The 16328-nt window shown below is 39.2% G+C and overlaps 1 protein-coding gene across 2 annotated transcripts in view; it reads right to left on the minus strand.

The window, feature by feature from the left end:
• Nucleotides 1-16100, minus strand: part of ppp1r37 (protein phosphatase 1, regulatory subunit 37) — a 62957-nt gene extending 46857 nt beyond the window's left edge. Inside the window, exons 1-2 of one of the 2 annotated variants that reach the window (XM_061972786.2) lie at nucleotides 15935-16100; nucleotides 14674-15852 (exon numbers count right to left, since the gene is read on the minus strand). In XM_061972786.2, coding sequence (XP_061828770.2) covers nucleotides 14674-15334 — 661 coding nt within the window. In that variant the 5' untranslated portion in view covers nucleotides 15335-15852; nucleotides 15935-16100. Of the gene's footprint in view, nucleotides 1-14673; nucleotides 15853-15907 lie in introns of both variants that reach the window. The other variant, XM_061972787.2, reaches the window with a different exon arrangement.
• Between the last annotated feature and the right edge of the window lie 228 nt (nucleotides 16101-16328).

The following is a 16328-nucleotide window of genomic DNA, read 5'->3' on the forward strand; positions in this document are numbered from 1 at the left end:
CTTCATTGTTTTTGTAGTTGTTTTGAGGCATGTTTAAAAAAAATTCACTTTTTGAAAGTCAAATTACAGTGTTTCCCATAGTTGTAGTGGGTATCAGGATTATTTCAGGGAGAGCATGTCCCACATTCCAAGGTGCTGTTTTGAGGCATGTTAAAAAAAATAATGCACTTTGTGACTTCAATAATAAATATGGCAGTGCCATGTTGGCACTTTCTTCCATAACTTGAGTTGAAGTTGTTCTCTTATTTTGGAAAACCTTGTTACATTGTTTAATACAGTGTTTTTCAACCTTTTTTGAGCCAAGGCACAATTTTTGCGTTGACAAAAATCCGGAGGTACACCACCAGCAGAAATCATTAAAAAAGGAAATTCAGTTGACAATAAAAAGTCGTTGTCGCAATTGTTGGATATGACGTTAAACCATAACCAAGCATGCATCAATATAGCTCTTGTCTCAAAGTAGGTGTACTGTCACCACCGGTCACATCACCCCCTGACTTATTTGGACTTTTTTGCTGTTTTCCTGTGAGTAGTGTTTTAGTTCTTGTCTTGCGGTCCTATTTTGGTGGCTTTTTCTCTTTTTTTTTGGTATTTTCCTGTAGCAGTTTCATGTCTTCCTTTGAGCGATATTCCCCGCATCTACTTTGTTTTAGCAATCAAGAATATTTCAGTTGTTTTTATCCTTCTTCGTGGGGACATTGTAGATTGTCATGTCATGTTCGGATGTTCATTGTGGACGCCGTCTCTGCTCCGGTAAGTCTTTGCTGTCGTCCAGCATTCTGTTTTTGTTTATTTTGTAGCCAGTTCAGTTGAAGTTTCGTTCTGCATAGCCTTCCCTAACCTTCAATGCCTTTTCTTAGAGGCACTCACCTTTTGTTTATTTTTGGTTTAAGCATTAGACACCTTTTTACCTGCACATAGCCTCCCGCTGTTTGCAACATCTACAAAGCAATTAGCTACCGGCTGCCACCTACTGGTATGGAAGAGTATTACACGGTTACTCTGCCGAGCTCAACAACAACACATCATTTGCAGACTATAATTACTGGTTTGCAAAAAAATATTTTTAACCCAAATAGGTAAAATTACATAATCTCCCATGGCACACCAGACCGTATCTCACGGCACACTAGAGTGCACAGTGGTTGAAAAACACTGGTTTAATGCATCCAGCGGGGCATCACAACAAAATTAGGCATAATAATGTGTTAATTCCACAACTGTATATATCGGTATCGTTTGATATTGGTATCGGTAATTAAGAGTTGGACAATATCGGAATATCGGATATCGCCAAAAAAGCCATTATTGGACATCTCTAATTCAAAGATGGTTTGACAAAAACAGACTCTTTTTAATTTGTTAATTTCTTCTATTTGTATGAGCTTCTGTGTTTTCTCTCCTGAACAAAACGCTGTTGTATTATCCACAAATAATAGTAACTTAATATCTTTTGTAACTTTACAAATGTCATTTATATAGAGATCGAACAATTGTGTGTGTTTGCCTAGCTTCACATATTGTTTCCTGTTCGTTAAATAACTTCTAATCCAGTTTAAGACCAACCCTCTGATGCCATACCATTCTAGTTTTTTGACTAAAATATTGTGATTAATTGTGTCAAATGCTTAAGTTAGATCCATCAACACTGCTGAAGCACATTTTTTACTATCTATTGCATTGGTAATTTTTTTTGTAATTTCAATTAAAGCCATCGAAGTTGAAACATTAGCTTTGTATCCATATTGGTTCTCAGCGAGTATTCTATTTTTTGTTGGTGAAACTCTCTAATCTGTTATTGAACAGTTTTTCAATGATTTTAGAAAATTGTGGAAGTAAAGAAACAGGTCTATAATTTGTAAATTGGTGTTTGTCTCCAGTCTCATAAATTGGTGCCACTTTAGCTATTTTCATTTTGAAATGATAGGTTACTAATATACATTAATGGTCCTGATATCTCTTCAATAACCTTTTTTATCGTTGATTAGAGAAAAGAGTCAGTGTTTGAGAGTTCAACAAAAATTAACCTAATTTTAACTTTAGTTAATGAATGCAAAATAATTAAACTGTGTTACCTAAAGTGGGACAGAGAGCAAAAAGACAAAAGTGCTTGCTGATAAACAGTCAAGACGTGCAGCACTGCAGGATCATAAAAATTTGAGCCATGCTTTGGTATTGCTCTGTCTTTGTCTTTTACACCACTTCCTCCCATGTTGCTGGTACATGCAGGACGGGAGTGGCAGCGGTTTGGAATGGGAAATGACTGCTCCAAACATCTTAGAAAATTACGCTCAGAGGAAGCAGAGGTGACGATAAACACAAAGGGTTCTTTAGCAGTACATAAAAAATCTTGGGAAAAATATGTTATGGCTGCTTATGAAGACAAGAGTCCTATCACAGTTTATGAGGCTGAAGCGCAGGTCGAGGGGGTGCGAAGATCAATGAACAAAGGAAGTATTCTAATGGATTTTTTTAAATCTGAAGTCTCCCGGATTGATTTTGAGTAATTAAACTGTCAGCAAGGCGATCAATATTTTTTCATAATGATGTACAGTGCAGAATATGCTTTGATAGCACTAACCTATTAACCTATAATTAGCGTAAAGTGGTGATTTAAAGGGAAAGGCAAGACGCTCTAGCAGTGCCTCTGTTGCATGTGTCCTACAGTAAACTGTTGGACCAGTGTCATGGGGCAAACAAAAAAAATGCAGGCAACAAGGGAACCCGACCTGCCATAAATTATAAATCAATTACTAAAACAGAGAAGCTGGTTGAGCTGGCATAGAGAGATGTGTTGAGTCTCGCCTGCTGTATAGCAAATCTCACCAATTAAATAATTATATGTATAGAATTGGATGTTACTCTATACAAAAGACACAGTTTATTTAATTATTTTTGCCAATCTGTTTTAAGTTGAGCTCATTCAGTAACCTTTGTTTTGTAGCGTTTTTAATACTTGCAGCACTGAATGACTGAATTTATCTCACATTACAAATCCAAGACAACCCTGGGTAACTTAATTTCTATAGCTTACTTTAGAGACTATGGTTTAATCTGTTTTTGGTTATTGCTCAGCAAGACTTTGCACTTTATAATAATGGGTCACGGGTGCTGTGTCAACCATCCAATGACTAGAAACCAATGCCCGACCTAAATCTGAAAAACTTTTCTAAAAATCAGAACAGGGTTTTGAGGAGAAAAAAAATACCTCCAGGTAACGCCATGCAAACAGCAGAACTAATGTTCCTTGATAAAGTCATTCATTTATCACATGTTTTCATTTTATTCCTTTGCATCTGTACACCATCACAACACTGCTGCATTACAAAAGACAACTCGCACTCAATAAAAGTCAGAAAAGATTGACCCAGGGAGTGCCATGACAAGTGTGGGCTTAAGTACCAGAATTCCAAGAGTTTCAGATTTGCCAGTTGGTTAGTAAATTAAACTTCAGTAAACACGATCTAGAGCAAAAAGCTTCATTATATTCAAGCTACTACAGCGGAACGCCTGCTCTGCTGTCAACACATGTGGAATCCGTTGACTTTCATACACCTAAAACACTACACAAAGAGCAGGAGAACTTACAAGTCACTGACCTACATGCAAACAGCTAGTTATGAAGCAGGTAGTACACAATCAACAAACAATCCTCTTGCTAGATTAGGTTGCTGCAATGGACAGAATCAGCTATCTTCACCCATTTCTTATCGAGCAAACCAGTGATGATTTAGTGCTGGAGGTTTAATAGAAAATACTTTAAACAGCATATGGACATATCGGGGTGCAAACAGCCTAAATTCATCCACTCTCAGTCTTAGATATTTACTCACAGTCCGCAACATTAAGCTATGTTCCCAGCAAGGGGTACAGTTCATTTGATTTGAAAAAACTTGAACCTTGATTTTGCCTGTGCTGTGACTGCTAATTGCCAGTTATGTATGATAAGTTACAGTCTAATTAAAAAAAAAAACAATCAATAAAAAGTAGGGGTGCTCTATATTACAGGGGGCCGATAATTATCGTTTACCAATGGCAGATATGATGTCACATTGATAATTCCGATAATGAAAAATCAACTGATAAAATCAGCCAATAACAATAAAGGTTTATCGTCTCCGTGCTTGTCGATGGTCTCTGTGTTGTGGCCTGTGTTGCCGCCTGGCTTCTCAACCTTCCCCTCCCCTATGGTATGGTCGCATATTTGTGACGTCATATGCATGCGTGGCCTGTTGTAAGCAGAGAATAGCATCATGGTGCCACAGTGTGCCGTGTGGTGTGATCTTAATCTGCCGTGTCAGAAGAAGACATTTCACTCGTAGTTTGCAAAATGTGTTCCTTCAGAATTGTGTGGTTGGTGTTTCCATCGCATTTCACAGTTCATGGTAGTTTATACAAATCAGGCTGATGACATATGGAGGAGTGCTTTAGTATATTTCTACACAAATACCATGTAATAAACAGACAATATTAGGCCAGAGTTAATTTACTAAAAAGGAACTAAATGAAATACAAAGCAATAATATGCAAACTATATGATTTAAAAAATGAAGTCGGGCTTTTGTCCGCAATGTCCAACATTCAGAAAGTCGTCCCCTCAGCAAATCAGGAATTCATGAGGGTCAAGCGATTCCTCTAGGTCCATTTCAGCTATACATAACAACATGTAAAGAATAAATGTCAGTGTTTATCTCAGGCCAAACAACACGAACACATTGGATTTAGAATTAGCTTGTTAGCATTCTGTTCACTCTGGTTGAGGCTATGAACTACACAAATGAAGTGTCACTGACTACTTTTACAGCATGCAATAAAGTAAATAGTTAATATTTGACGTCATTTACCTTCGGTCCACTCATGCACTGCCTCCTTTATTTCACATTTCTCCAACTAAGTCTCAGCGGAGTAAGCAGATAAGGGTGTTGCTTTGAGTCTGGCTGCATACTTCATACTCCTCAGTAAATACATTTAAAAATTTCTGTCAATTTCTCGTAGCTACGCGTATCCAAATGAAGTTTCTAAAAAATAATCAACAACATTAACATATAGTTTAAAGACTATGGTTGAGTAATAACACTACAAGATAGTTCCACTGAGAAGCGTTCAGAAAAAAGATGCCCCACAAAAGGTTACTGCAAGTCGAAAGTGGCTTTCGTTCTTCTTTCTCTCTGTTGTCAAGTTTGTTGTAATAGAAATACACAAGAAAAAGGAAATAAACAGATCGTCTAGCATTCTGTAATAGTGGTCTTGTGCTCAAAAAAGAAGTCTAAGGAAGAACCCCAACTGTGTTTAATCAATCAGCATTCAACAGCACAACCTGCCCCAATAGGGTTACAGGAACCTTCCAAAAGGCCTACCTAGCTGGCAGGAACTTAAACAATTACTGAAAAACTAAATCCACCCAGGTAGTTTTTGGTGGAATTTATTTACCCAAATGGGAAAGTTCCTGTGGTGGAAAAGGGCCCAATAACAGCACAGAAATCCCTTTCCAATACAATACACTGATTACTTAGCAAGAGCAAACTTTAACAATGTCGTCTTCAATGTCAGCAACTTCAGTGTGACTCAAGTGACAATCATGGTAAATCAATGGCCGACAAAATGCATAAAGTGCAAGCTGCCAGCTCCTACTTAACATGAACGTGCCAGAGTTCAAATTAGAATCCCCCCCAACAAACACCCAGTCGGCAGCACCACTCCCAGGACATTACAGCAACGTCATTCACACAACAGCTGGCAGAGATGGGGCAGGAGGAGAAAGATTGTTGCATGGATGCTGGGAGCTCTGACTAGTGCAAGAACACAAATGCAAAATACCAACCAAGTCAAATGCCTACTCCTAGTTCGGGGAGTTACCTTTTCCTGAAACATCAACAAAAAAATTATTTGTTGTCTCACAAAGTGCAATAGCCTCCAAAAAACATCTCCCACATGATCAGTGATCAAAATACATCAATACGCATAATGGGAGCCTGTGAATAGGACCAGATGGTAATGTGAGGGTACAAGTGCTCTATTTATAAATGTAGGAGGGGAGGGGGGGGCATTTGATGTGCAAGGTGTGCGAACGTGGAGGATTAAAATAATATTTGTCAGCCGTAGAACAGATCTAGGAGTGGGAAAGCAAGGAATTCCTGTTTGACAAGCGGGCAGAAAAGCCCTACACAGACTTGAGGATGGTTTGAGAAATTACCACAAGACACCAGCCACATTTTAATGATATATATATATATATATATATATATATATATATATATATATATATAAATTTGCTTTGTTGATGCTGTTGTGTTCAGACATGTAATCTTTTCAGTATTTGTTGTCATGTGTTGAAAAATGACTCAGTTAGCATTGCTGACTTATTGCAAATAATGCTAACTAGGTCAGTTGAATCTTTGCACAAGTGGATGTTAATTGTGATTAAACCACATAGGTGATTGGACCAAATAAAGGTTTGAGGCCAGTGCTTGCAGCAGAACTAGCTGAACCAACCTGTGGCACAGTAACAGTTTGTCACTTGGTACTCAGCCACAGCAAATAACATTCCATAGGTCACAGAGCCACTAATAACCTGGTGCCAAGTCAGTCTGACGACACACAACTCAAGGTAGGCCAAAGTGTTGCATAGTTAGGAGTATTACCCACTCAATCATGTTCACCATTAATCATACCGAAACATGTTTTTCTACTGAATGACTTGTCAACATGTCTTGTGGTTCTGCAATGTTTGTGGTGTCTGATTAATAAATAACAGCACGTGCCTGCAATGTGATACATTGTTGTCCTGATACAGCACTGAACTTGCCAGCCGCCGAGAGACAAGTGCGGTAACACAGCCAAGTTGGGAAGTAAAATACATCTCGAGCTATGTTTTATGGCAAGTCTTGAAGTTGTGGAAAACAATACTACGCCAATGGTGTACTAGTTTTTTTTGCAAATTCAAGCCTCACGTCTTGAAGAGGCTGTACAAGGGCAGCCGAGTGTATGACAAAGGTCCCCAAGCCAAAAAGGAAACATGATCACAGCAGCGGACTATTGTTCCTCCTGACTTCAGGTTCAGAAAGGAACCAGGCAGCTCATGATACGTCCAATTCATTCACTGTGACAACAATCTAGAGTTGCACTCCTACAGTTGCTTGCAGTATTCTCCCCTCATACTGTGTACTTAAGACATTTTGATAATCAGGCACAATTTATTTGATTTTACAAAAAGAAAAAAAGATAGAACTGAGACAAATAGGCCTGGGTCAATATTCGATAAGTCAATTAACCGACGATAAATGAAAATTAAGTCAGTATATTTTCCAGCGTCGATAATTCACGCTTTGGATCAGGTTCAGCAGCTGCGCACGTTTGTGCTAAAATGGAATAAAAAGAAGGGGGCGAATCGTCTTGTCATCATTAAGTATACTCTTTGTGCGGCGAGGCTGGGGTCGCTAGCAATAACATCACATGGTGCACGCCTGGCCAACCTGCAAGTCCTAAGCCGCATGCAGCTCTTACTTCATATCGAAGTTTGTGTTTTTTTAATGTGCGTGTTAGGCGACCGAGATGATCTGCAGGAGCGGTGACTCTTTTGCATCGGTTTCTGCGGCTGCGGGTATTTGTACTACAAATAAACGGTAGTAATTTCAGCTGCTGTAAAACTCCCGACGGTTAGTATTACTGTATTAGGTTAAAATCAGGGATGTTCGATAATGGCTTTTTGCCGATATCCGATATTGACCAAACCCTTAATTACCGATACCGATATCAACTGATACCAATATATACAGTCGTGGAATTAACACATTATTATGCCTAATTTGGACAACAAGGTATGGTAAAGATAAGGTCCTTTAAAAAAATAAAAAATAAGATAAATAAATTAAAAACATTTTCTTGAATAAAAAAGAAAGTAAAACAATATAAAAACAGTTACCGTACATAAAAACTAGTAATTAATGAAAATGACTAAAATTAACTGTTAAAGGTTAGTACTATTAGTGGACCAGCAGCACACACAATCATGTGTGCTTACGGACTGTATCCCTGCAGACTGTATTGATATATAATGTAGGAACCAGAATATTAATAACAGAAAGAAACAACCCTTTTGTGTAAATGGGGGAGAGAGGTTTTTTGGGTTGGTGTACTAATTGTAAGTGTATCTTGTGTTTTTTATGTTGATTTAATAAAAATACAAATAAAAAATAAAAAATGATACCGATAATTTCCGATATTACATTCTAAAGCATTTATCGGCCGATAATATCGGCCTGCCGATATTATCGGCCGATGACATCTCTAGTTAAAATGATCGAAAAACCGTCTAACATAACTGCACTTTGACACGGACAGACAGGTGCTAGCTTGCTAGCTAGCCTAAATGCTAACATTTAAACAACAGACATTAATGTTTTTTTCCATTACGAAACGTCATTCCCCAATCTAAACTTGTAAAAACACATTATTATCTAAACAACTTAGCTCCAGTATTCACAAACATAAAATATTTGCTGTTTTTGCACAAAGTGTTCGACAAACTCGATACTGATAAGTTTAAACAGACGGACACAAGCTCTGTTCACAGGAAGTAAACCCATGTGGCTTCTGGAAGTGAAACAACTGACCACCCTTTACAATTTAAAATGGAAGAAGGTAAACAAAAATACAAAAATATGGCTCTTATGAAGCCAGAACTATATTTGATGTTTCCTTTACCAAAAAAGTGAAGTGTGTATTTATTTCCGTTATTAAAACAAATACAACTAAAGGATTTTATTGTGTGTATTAAATACTTTTTGAGCACATTTAACAATACCACGATAATAATGATAACTGTGATCATTTTGGTCAAAATAACTTTATTTAGCCATTTTGTTTAATTGTTTTGATTGACCCCTACTTAACATAGGCAGAACCTATTTTATTGATTTTGGTTCGGATTGTTGTATTGTTATTACATTAGTGGTTAATTTGGTCTAAAAAAAAAATGGCAATAATATCGTTTGTCAGCAATAATTTGTAGGTCAATATCTCGTCGAGCAAGATTTGTTATCGGCCCAGTCCGAGTGAAAAACTTTACTGCAGACGAGTATATTAAATACATGAATGTATACCAAGTAAAGCAACAATTAATACGAACCTACAGATGCGGTCTACATTTATTTTTAAAGTACCGTAAAGCGTGTGTCCCTAAAGCCTGCTAAGAACATGAAAAAAAAACATCATCATATCTCTCACTGGTTTGTGTCACTTTATGAAGAAGACATCTTCAAATGGTTGCTTTGGAAGTTTCGGCAGTTTCATTTCATCCTGAGGGAAAAACCTTCGTCCTCATGGGGATGATATGGTTCCAGATTTTGGCCAATACACTTTAGTTCTAATACACTATTATAGGACCTCAAAAACGTATTTAAAACAGTAGAAAAATACTGTAACAGTGATGATATGGCCTAAAATCTATTTATCACGATATACATCACAATGTATTATTTGGTATACAAATATTCATAGAACCATTTCAAAACAGATTACAAAGGCTCCTAATTTGACTGCTAACCTATTAGGGTTGTACGGTATACCGGTATTAGTATAGTACAACAATACTAATGAATCATATTCGGTACTATACCGCCTCTGAAAAGTATCGGTCCGCCACCCCACGCCCCCCCGTCCTCGTCACGTTGTGTCAGTGCTGGTTTACAGGCAGATGAGCATGTTCGGTAGCGCACAATCACGGCGTACTTACAAGCAGACACAGTGTGTAGACAGAAAAGGGAGAACAGACGCATTTTGCCTTAAAAACTAACGATAAAGGTGAAGTTATAACACTGAAATGCCCTCAGGAAGAGATGCTTTAAGACATGGCTAGCTAGCTAGCGGCTAAAGTCCAGCCCCAGCCGGCAGTGTTTTAGCTACTTCTAAATCACTAATCCTCGCCTCCATGGCGACAAATAAAGTAAGTTTCTTACAAGTATCATCCCTGCAGGACGAGGAATAGCTAAACATGCTTCATTACACACCGTAGCTCACCGGCGTCAGAATGTAAACAAACGCCATTGGTGGATCTACACCTAACATCCACTGTAGGGATGTCCCGATCCAGGTTTTTGCACTTCCGATCCGATACCGATATTGTTTTTGCATTTCCGATCCGATACCGATACTGACCGATACCGATACTGACCGATCCGAGCATGTATTAAAGTTTAAAGTTATTTAGCCTACTTAGTTGTCAGAATCATGTTGAAAAGGGTTTTAGTACTCTTGATAACAACTAGCCAGCTGAATTAGGGGAGTTTGAATAATACACAATGGTTGGTAACAAGAAACTGACCTGTTTATTCAAGGATAAACACAAAATAGACAAAATTATACATGACAAACAGAAATGGCATCATTGAACTAGGACTGGGCGAAATGGCCTTTTTTTAATATTGCGATATTTTAAGGCCATATTGCGATACACAATATATATCTCCATATTTTGCCTTAGCCTTGAATGAACACTTGATGCATATAATCACAGCAGTATGATGATTCTATGTGTTTTGATTGATTGATTGAGACTTTTATTAGTAGGTTGCACAGTGAAGTACATATTCCGTACAATTGACCACTAAATGGTAACACCCGAATAAGTTTTTCAACTTGTTTAAGTCGGGGTCCAATTCATGATACAGATATATACTATCAGATATATACTATCATCATAATACGGTCATCACACAAGATAATCACATTGAATTATTTACATTATTTATAATCCAGGGTGTGGAGGGGGGCGCCGGATGTAAGTGTCAAAAAGACAGCCAAAAGAGTTTGATATGAGAATATATCTAAAGTTAAAATATAGGGTAGAAATGCATCCATTTGCAGGAAATGTAGTCTTGAAATTTTCTTTCAAGGCTTGCATGTCTACATTAAAACATTCTTCTTCATACTGCATTAATATATGCTACTTTTAAACTTTCATGCAGAGAAGGAAATCACAACTAAAAAAATCACTAATTTTTTCCATACGGTGTTGATGTGGAAATTTTTGCCTCTGCATTTTGATGGTGTGGACGTGTGGCACCGAATGGAGATAAGCGTCTCGACAGACGTCACAATATTTGAACAATGATGACGAAAACTGTTTTCTCTGTCGTGTCCGTGTGTCGAAAATTGTTATGCGCTTATTTTTTTATTTGATTTTGTGCGTGGCATAAATTTGCTATGCGCAGAGGACGCTTAAACAGTGCGCAATTGCACAGGCGCGCACCTTTAGAGGGAGCGTTGCTCGCACGGCTGCGCTAGCATCACAGCTAACGTTAGCCATGCTGCTACCTCTCTGCTCGGGGAGGACGTATACGTATGTGACGTATGACGTGACAGTGTGTGATGTATGACGTGACAGTATGTGACGTGTGTAAGAAGGTGCACTTGCTGTCTGTGAGAGGGAGACACAGGAAAGAGTGAGAAGAGCCTGTCGTGTAATGCCAGCAGCTAAAAGCAACTGTGTGAGAATTCACAGACCTGTGGATGTGTTGAAGGTGTGCTGGAAAATGCGGAACGGAAATTACGGAGCAGCAGAAAAGTGGAATGTATTATTTAAATTGGTGCGTTGGAAAACACGGACCGGAGTTTTTTTTAAACTGGATCTGGATCGGCATTTTCCCATGCCTTGCCGATACGCAATTTTTGGCAAATATCGGCAGCCGATCCGATCCAAATATCGGATCGGGACATCCCTAATCCACTGTAATGATACCAAGTACAGGAGTGTATATAGTCGATACTACTTTGATTACGTCGATATTTTTTGGCATCACAACATCTTCTTTCTTTTTTTTAAATGTATATTGTGTTTATAAACTCAAGAAATATGAGGACTTTGAATATGACCAATGTATGATCCTGTAACAACTTGGTATCGAATTGATACCCAAATTTGTGGTATCATCCAAAACAAATGTAAAGTATCAAACAGAAGAATACGTGATTACACAGAAGTGTAGATAGAACATGTTAGAAGAGAAAGTAAGCAGATATTAACATTAAATGAACAAGTAGATTAATAATTAATTTTCTACCACTTGTCCTTAATAATTTTGACAAAATAATAGAATGAAAAATGACACAATATGTTACTGCATATGTCAGCAGACTAAATTAGGAGCCTGTGTTTGCATCATCATATGACATGAAAATATTATTAAAAGCTCTATCGGGTTACGCAATTTCCTGTTGTATTATTTTTAATAGAATGTGTCATCAACATGCATCATCATTCATCCATCCATCCATTTCCTACCGCTTATTCCCTTCGGAATCGCGCGGGGCGCTGGAGCCTATCATATGACAAGAAAATATTATTAAAAGCTCTATCGGCAGCCACATTTATATAATTTTTTTTTATCATATATTTTGTGTAACCCTATACTGTAATATGGGTGCTTTAACAACATGCTTGATTGAAATGCTTTAGTTTTAAACACACCTCATTTGGGTCAATAACGCCAAGCCTATTCAGAAAAACAGTGCAGGCTATGCCGTGTCCAGGATGAACTTCCTGGATAAGTGTTAGGAGAGCACACAAGAACACATCAAGCAGCAGCTGGATACGCCCACAGTACAGTAGGCAGACAAGGCCTACTTCTACTTCTATCTCTTTACCAATCTTATCTTCAAGTTTCTCTAGAATAATCAATAGCTAATGTCCATTCCTCAAGTAGACTTTGAGGAAGAATAAAAATACCATTCTTCTTAGTCTGTGCTCAAACAATTCTTGCTGCACAAACAATTGGTGAGCTCGATGGAAAGACCAATCATTTTCTTACACACTTGTTTGTGTTTAAGAAAGACTTAAAGTTCTGTTTGAAAGAGGGTTGACGGGAGTGCTTGCAAGGCAGCACATTTGTGTTTGCATTGCTCATTCCATAGCAAAGACACAGTGTGGCTTACAGTAAACACACTCACACACATTAGAGCAATGTTTAGCTTGGGTAAAGGATATGTAGTACTGTGAAACTGTATTCTGTTAATCAGATGATGTATTAGATGTGTGGTATTGAATGCAACATACAATTGTTTTAACAAAATAGAGTGGTTAGTGCACAATAACTACACAAAGGCAAAAACTACAAATGGCTCCCAATAAATTGTTTTGGTTTTTGCCCTCAAAACCTTCTTGTATCCGGAGACTTATTGACCGAGTTTGTAAACAGTAACCAAAACAGGAAAAAAATATTTTTACATAATAAGACAAAAAAAAAAATACTGATCTTATGACTTATATTGTGTATACTGATATCATGATACTAGGTGTCGATAGTACCTAAATCTGGATTGATCACCCCTATTTTAAATTGAAGCTAGCCATCACTTTCTTGTGTCGCATGCTTAACCATTCCTTTTCCTAGACCTCCAGTGATAAAGACACGTGGAAGAAGATATGTTTATTTTTCGCCATAGTGGTGAGGATTAGTATTTTAGAAGCGACTTCTAGATGACGTGCTCGCTGCAGCTTGCTCTCAACTTGGAGCCAGTGTTCTAGCAAGACACACAGCCTCTAGGAATTCATGCAACTCCAGCATGAGTGCAACAAAAAATATGAAAATGTAATTGTGTTTCCTTAGCTTGCATCCATTTTGAAGAAATATTTCACGCGGGTACGATCTTTAGCCATGTAAGGACTGGGACACAAAGATTGCCTGGGCTCGAAAACTCAACAGCCAATCGCCGATCATTTAAAAAAGGCAAATACATACACTATATTGCCAAAAGTATTTGGCCACCCATCCAAATGATGAGAATCAGGTGTCCTAATCACTTGGCCTGGTGTATAAAATCAAGCACTTAGGCATGGAGACTGTTTCTACAAACATTTGTGAAAGAATGGGCCGCTCTCAGTGATTTCCAGCGTGGAACTGTCCTAGGATGCCACCTGTGCAACAAATCCAGTCATGAAATTTCCTCGCTTCTAAATATTCCAAAGTCAACTTTATTATAAGAAAAGTGAAGAGTTTGGGAACAACAGCAAGTCAGCCACCAAGTGGTAGGCCACATAAACTTGACAGAGAGGGGTCAGCGGATGTTGAAGCGCATAGTGCAAAGACTTTCTGCACAGTCAGTTGCTACAGCGCTCCAAACTTCATGTAACCTTCCAATTAGCCCACGTACAGTACGCAGAGAGCTTCATGGAATGGCTTTCCGTGGCCGAGCAGCTGCATCTAAGCCATACATCACCAAGTCCAATGTAAAGCACGTTGCAACTGGACTCTAGTGCAGTCTGGGTTTGGAGGTTGCCAGGAGAACGCTACATTTCGGACTGAATTGTGCCGAGTGTGAAATTTGGTGGAGGAGGGATTATGGTGTAGGGGTTGGTTTTTCAGGAGTTGGGCTTGGCCCCTTAGTTCCAGTGAAAGGAACTTTGAATGCTCCAGGATACCAAAACATTTTGGACAAATCCATGGGATGGCACTTCAAGTTCATATTTTTGGCAATATAGTGTATGTCCTGAACCTATGACCAGGATTGGGACATCTCTACTTAAAACGGTGTAAAAAGAAGAGTTTTTACCCAAGCGGCAATCATAGACAAAATGCATGTAAACTCAAAAGTGCGCTTCTGCAAGCAAACTGAACATGTTGAACAAACAAAAATATTGACACACAATATGCAAATAGACACACAAACAGGCATTACCATGTCTCCAGGGGTCCTTGGGTTCCACTGCTCCAGAAACAATGTCCTCATCCGAAGGAAATTTCACCCTCTTGCCACTCAGTTTGTGTTTCTCGTCCCCTTCCTCCACCGTGGGGTACAGCACAGTCTGGAGCTCGGCAACAGAAACCTCAGTGTTCGCCTGGACTGTTTCTTCCTCGGTGCCGGCCTGGACAACACGGCCGGAGGGATGCAAAACACCATCTGACGGCGACGTGACATGTGTCGACTCGGCCTCCTCCAAGACGCCGCTCTCATCGAGGCTCAGATCCACACCCATGTCCATCTCCCCGCCGTCGTCCTCCGCTAGGTCGTTATAATTCAAAGGCTCCTTAGCGTCCTTCGTTTCATCCACGGCGCCATTGTCCTTGTGATCCCCGTCATTGGGGTTGTCTTGGTCACTGCTCTGTCGGTTCCCATTGACCTCATCCATCTCCAGTGTGTCCTTCACCTGGTGGTTGTCCCCCTCCACCACCTGAAGGTTGTCAGTGAGCTGAGGCATGGTCTCGGCCGGAATATTCGTTTCTGCAATCAGCTCGGAAATGCAGGGGATGACCCCGTCGGTGATGATGCTGGTGTTGTGATCATCACTATTTTTGGTCTTGACATTGCACAAATCTAAACGCTGCTCTTCGATATTCATATTTTCATGTCCAGTTAGGCTAGGTCATTACCACACAAACCTTGGCAGACAAGGAACTAAATAGGAAATGTATCGCCTTGTTGGTGCAGCAAATACTACAATTAAATATTGATTTTTGAATTAGGAGGGCCAGTGTAGAGGTAATCAATAACACAACAGAAGATGCCAGTTTGTGACATGAGCAATGCAACAGCCTACCAAGACAACTTTTGCACACTCAATTTAGTTTTGTTTTTTTGATGAGGACTCACTCAGGGTGCCTCCATTACGTCATCCAAGTCAGCTTTACTTTCATCTGTATTTGAAGAGAGCTGCCGTTAGCTAGCAGGCTAAAGTTGATGAGCAACAATGACACCCAAGGCCGTGTATGCTCGCATACCCGCCGCACCACACATCACCCGGACAAAGTCCATTATCCTGGGGTAAAAAAAAAAAAGAAAAAATAAGATGTTACGTCCCTTTCTCCGTCGGTCGTCTTGCTGTAAAGTCACATCACGAGCTTCTTTGAAGAGCGGCGGCTAGAAAAGAAACAGGCGTCACACACAAACATGTTTCCAGGCTCCGGACACACACCTGCTCGCAGTCCGTGTAACTACACACTTTAGACGGGAGGATGTTTTCCAGTCACATGAGGCTTGGGCAGCCCAAAAAAAAAAGGGCCAGCGAGTAGGGCGAAGGTGTTTCTGTCCGCCGCGACCACTCGCAAGGTAAGCTAGCTTGTGAAAAGTCCAACAACCGTTTGTTGTTCACACGCGTGACGTCAGCACGTCGCACCACCCGGGCTGCGTTCAACAGCCGCAGTGTTTCCAAGTGTTGGAAGAAAGTGGAAGTTATGAGATCAAATGTCCTAATTATGAGATAAAAAATGTCATAATTATAAGAAAAGGAAGTCGAAATGAAAAGATAAAAAGTCCTAACTATGAGATAGTCATACTTATGAGCTCATATGTCAATATTATCAAATCAAAAAGGTGTAGTTCTGAGATGTCAAATT

The sequence above is a fragment of the Nerophis lumbriciformis genome, linkage group LG17, assembly GCF_033978685.3.
Source record: "Nerophis lumbriciformis linkage group LG17, RoL_Nlum_v2.1, whole genome shotgun sequence".
Lineage (NCBI taxonomy): Eukaryota > Metazoa > Chordata > Actinopteri > Syngnathiformes > Syngnathidae > Nerophis > Nerophis lumbriciformis.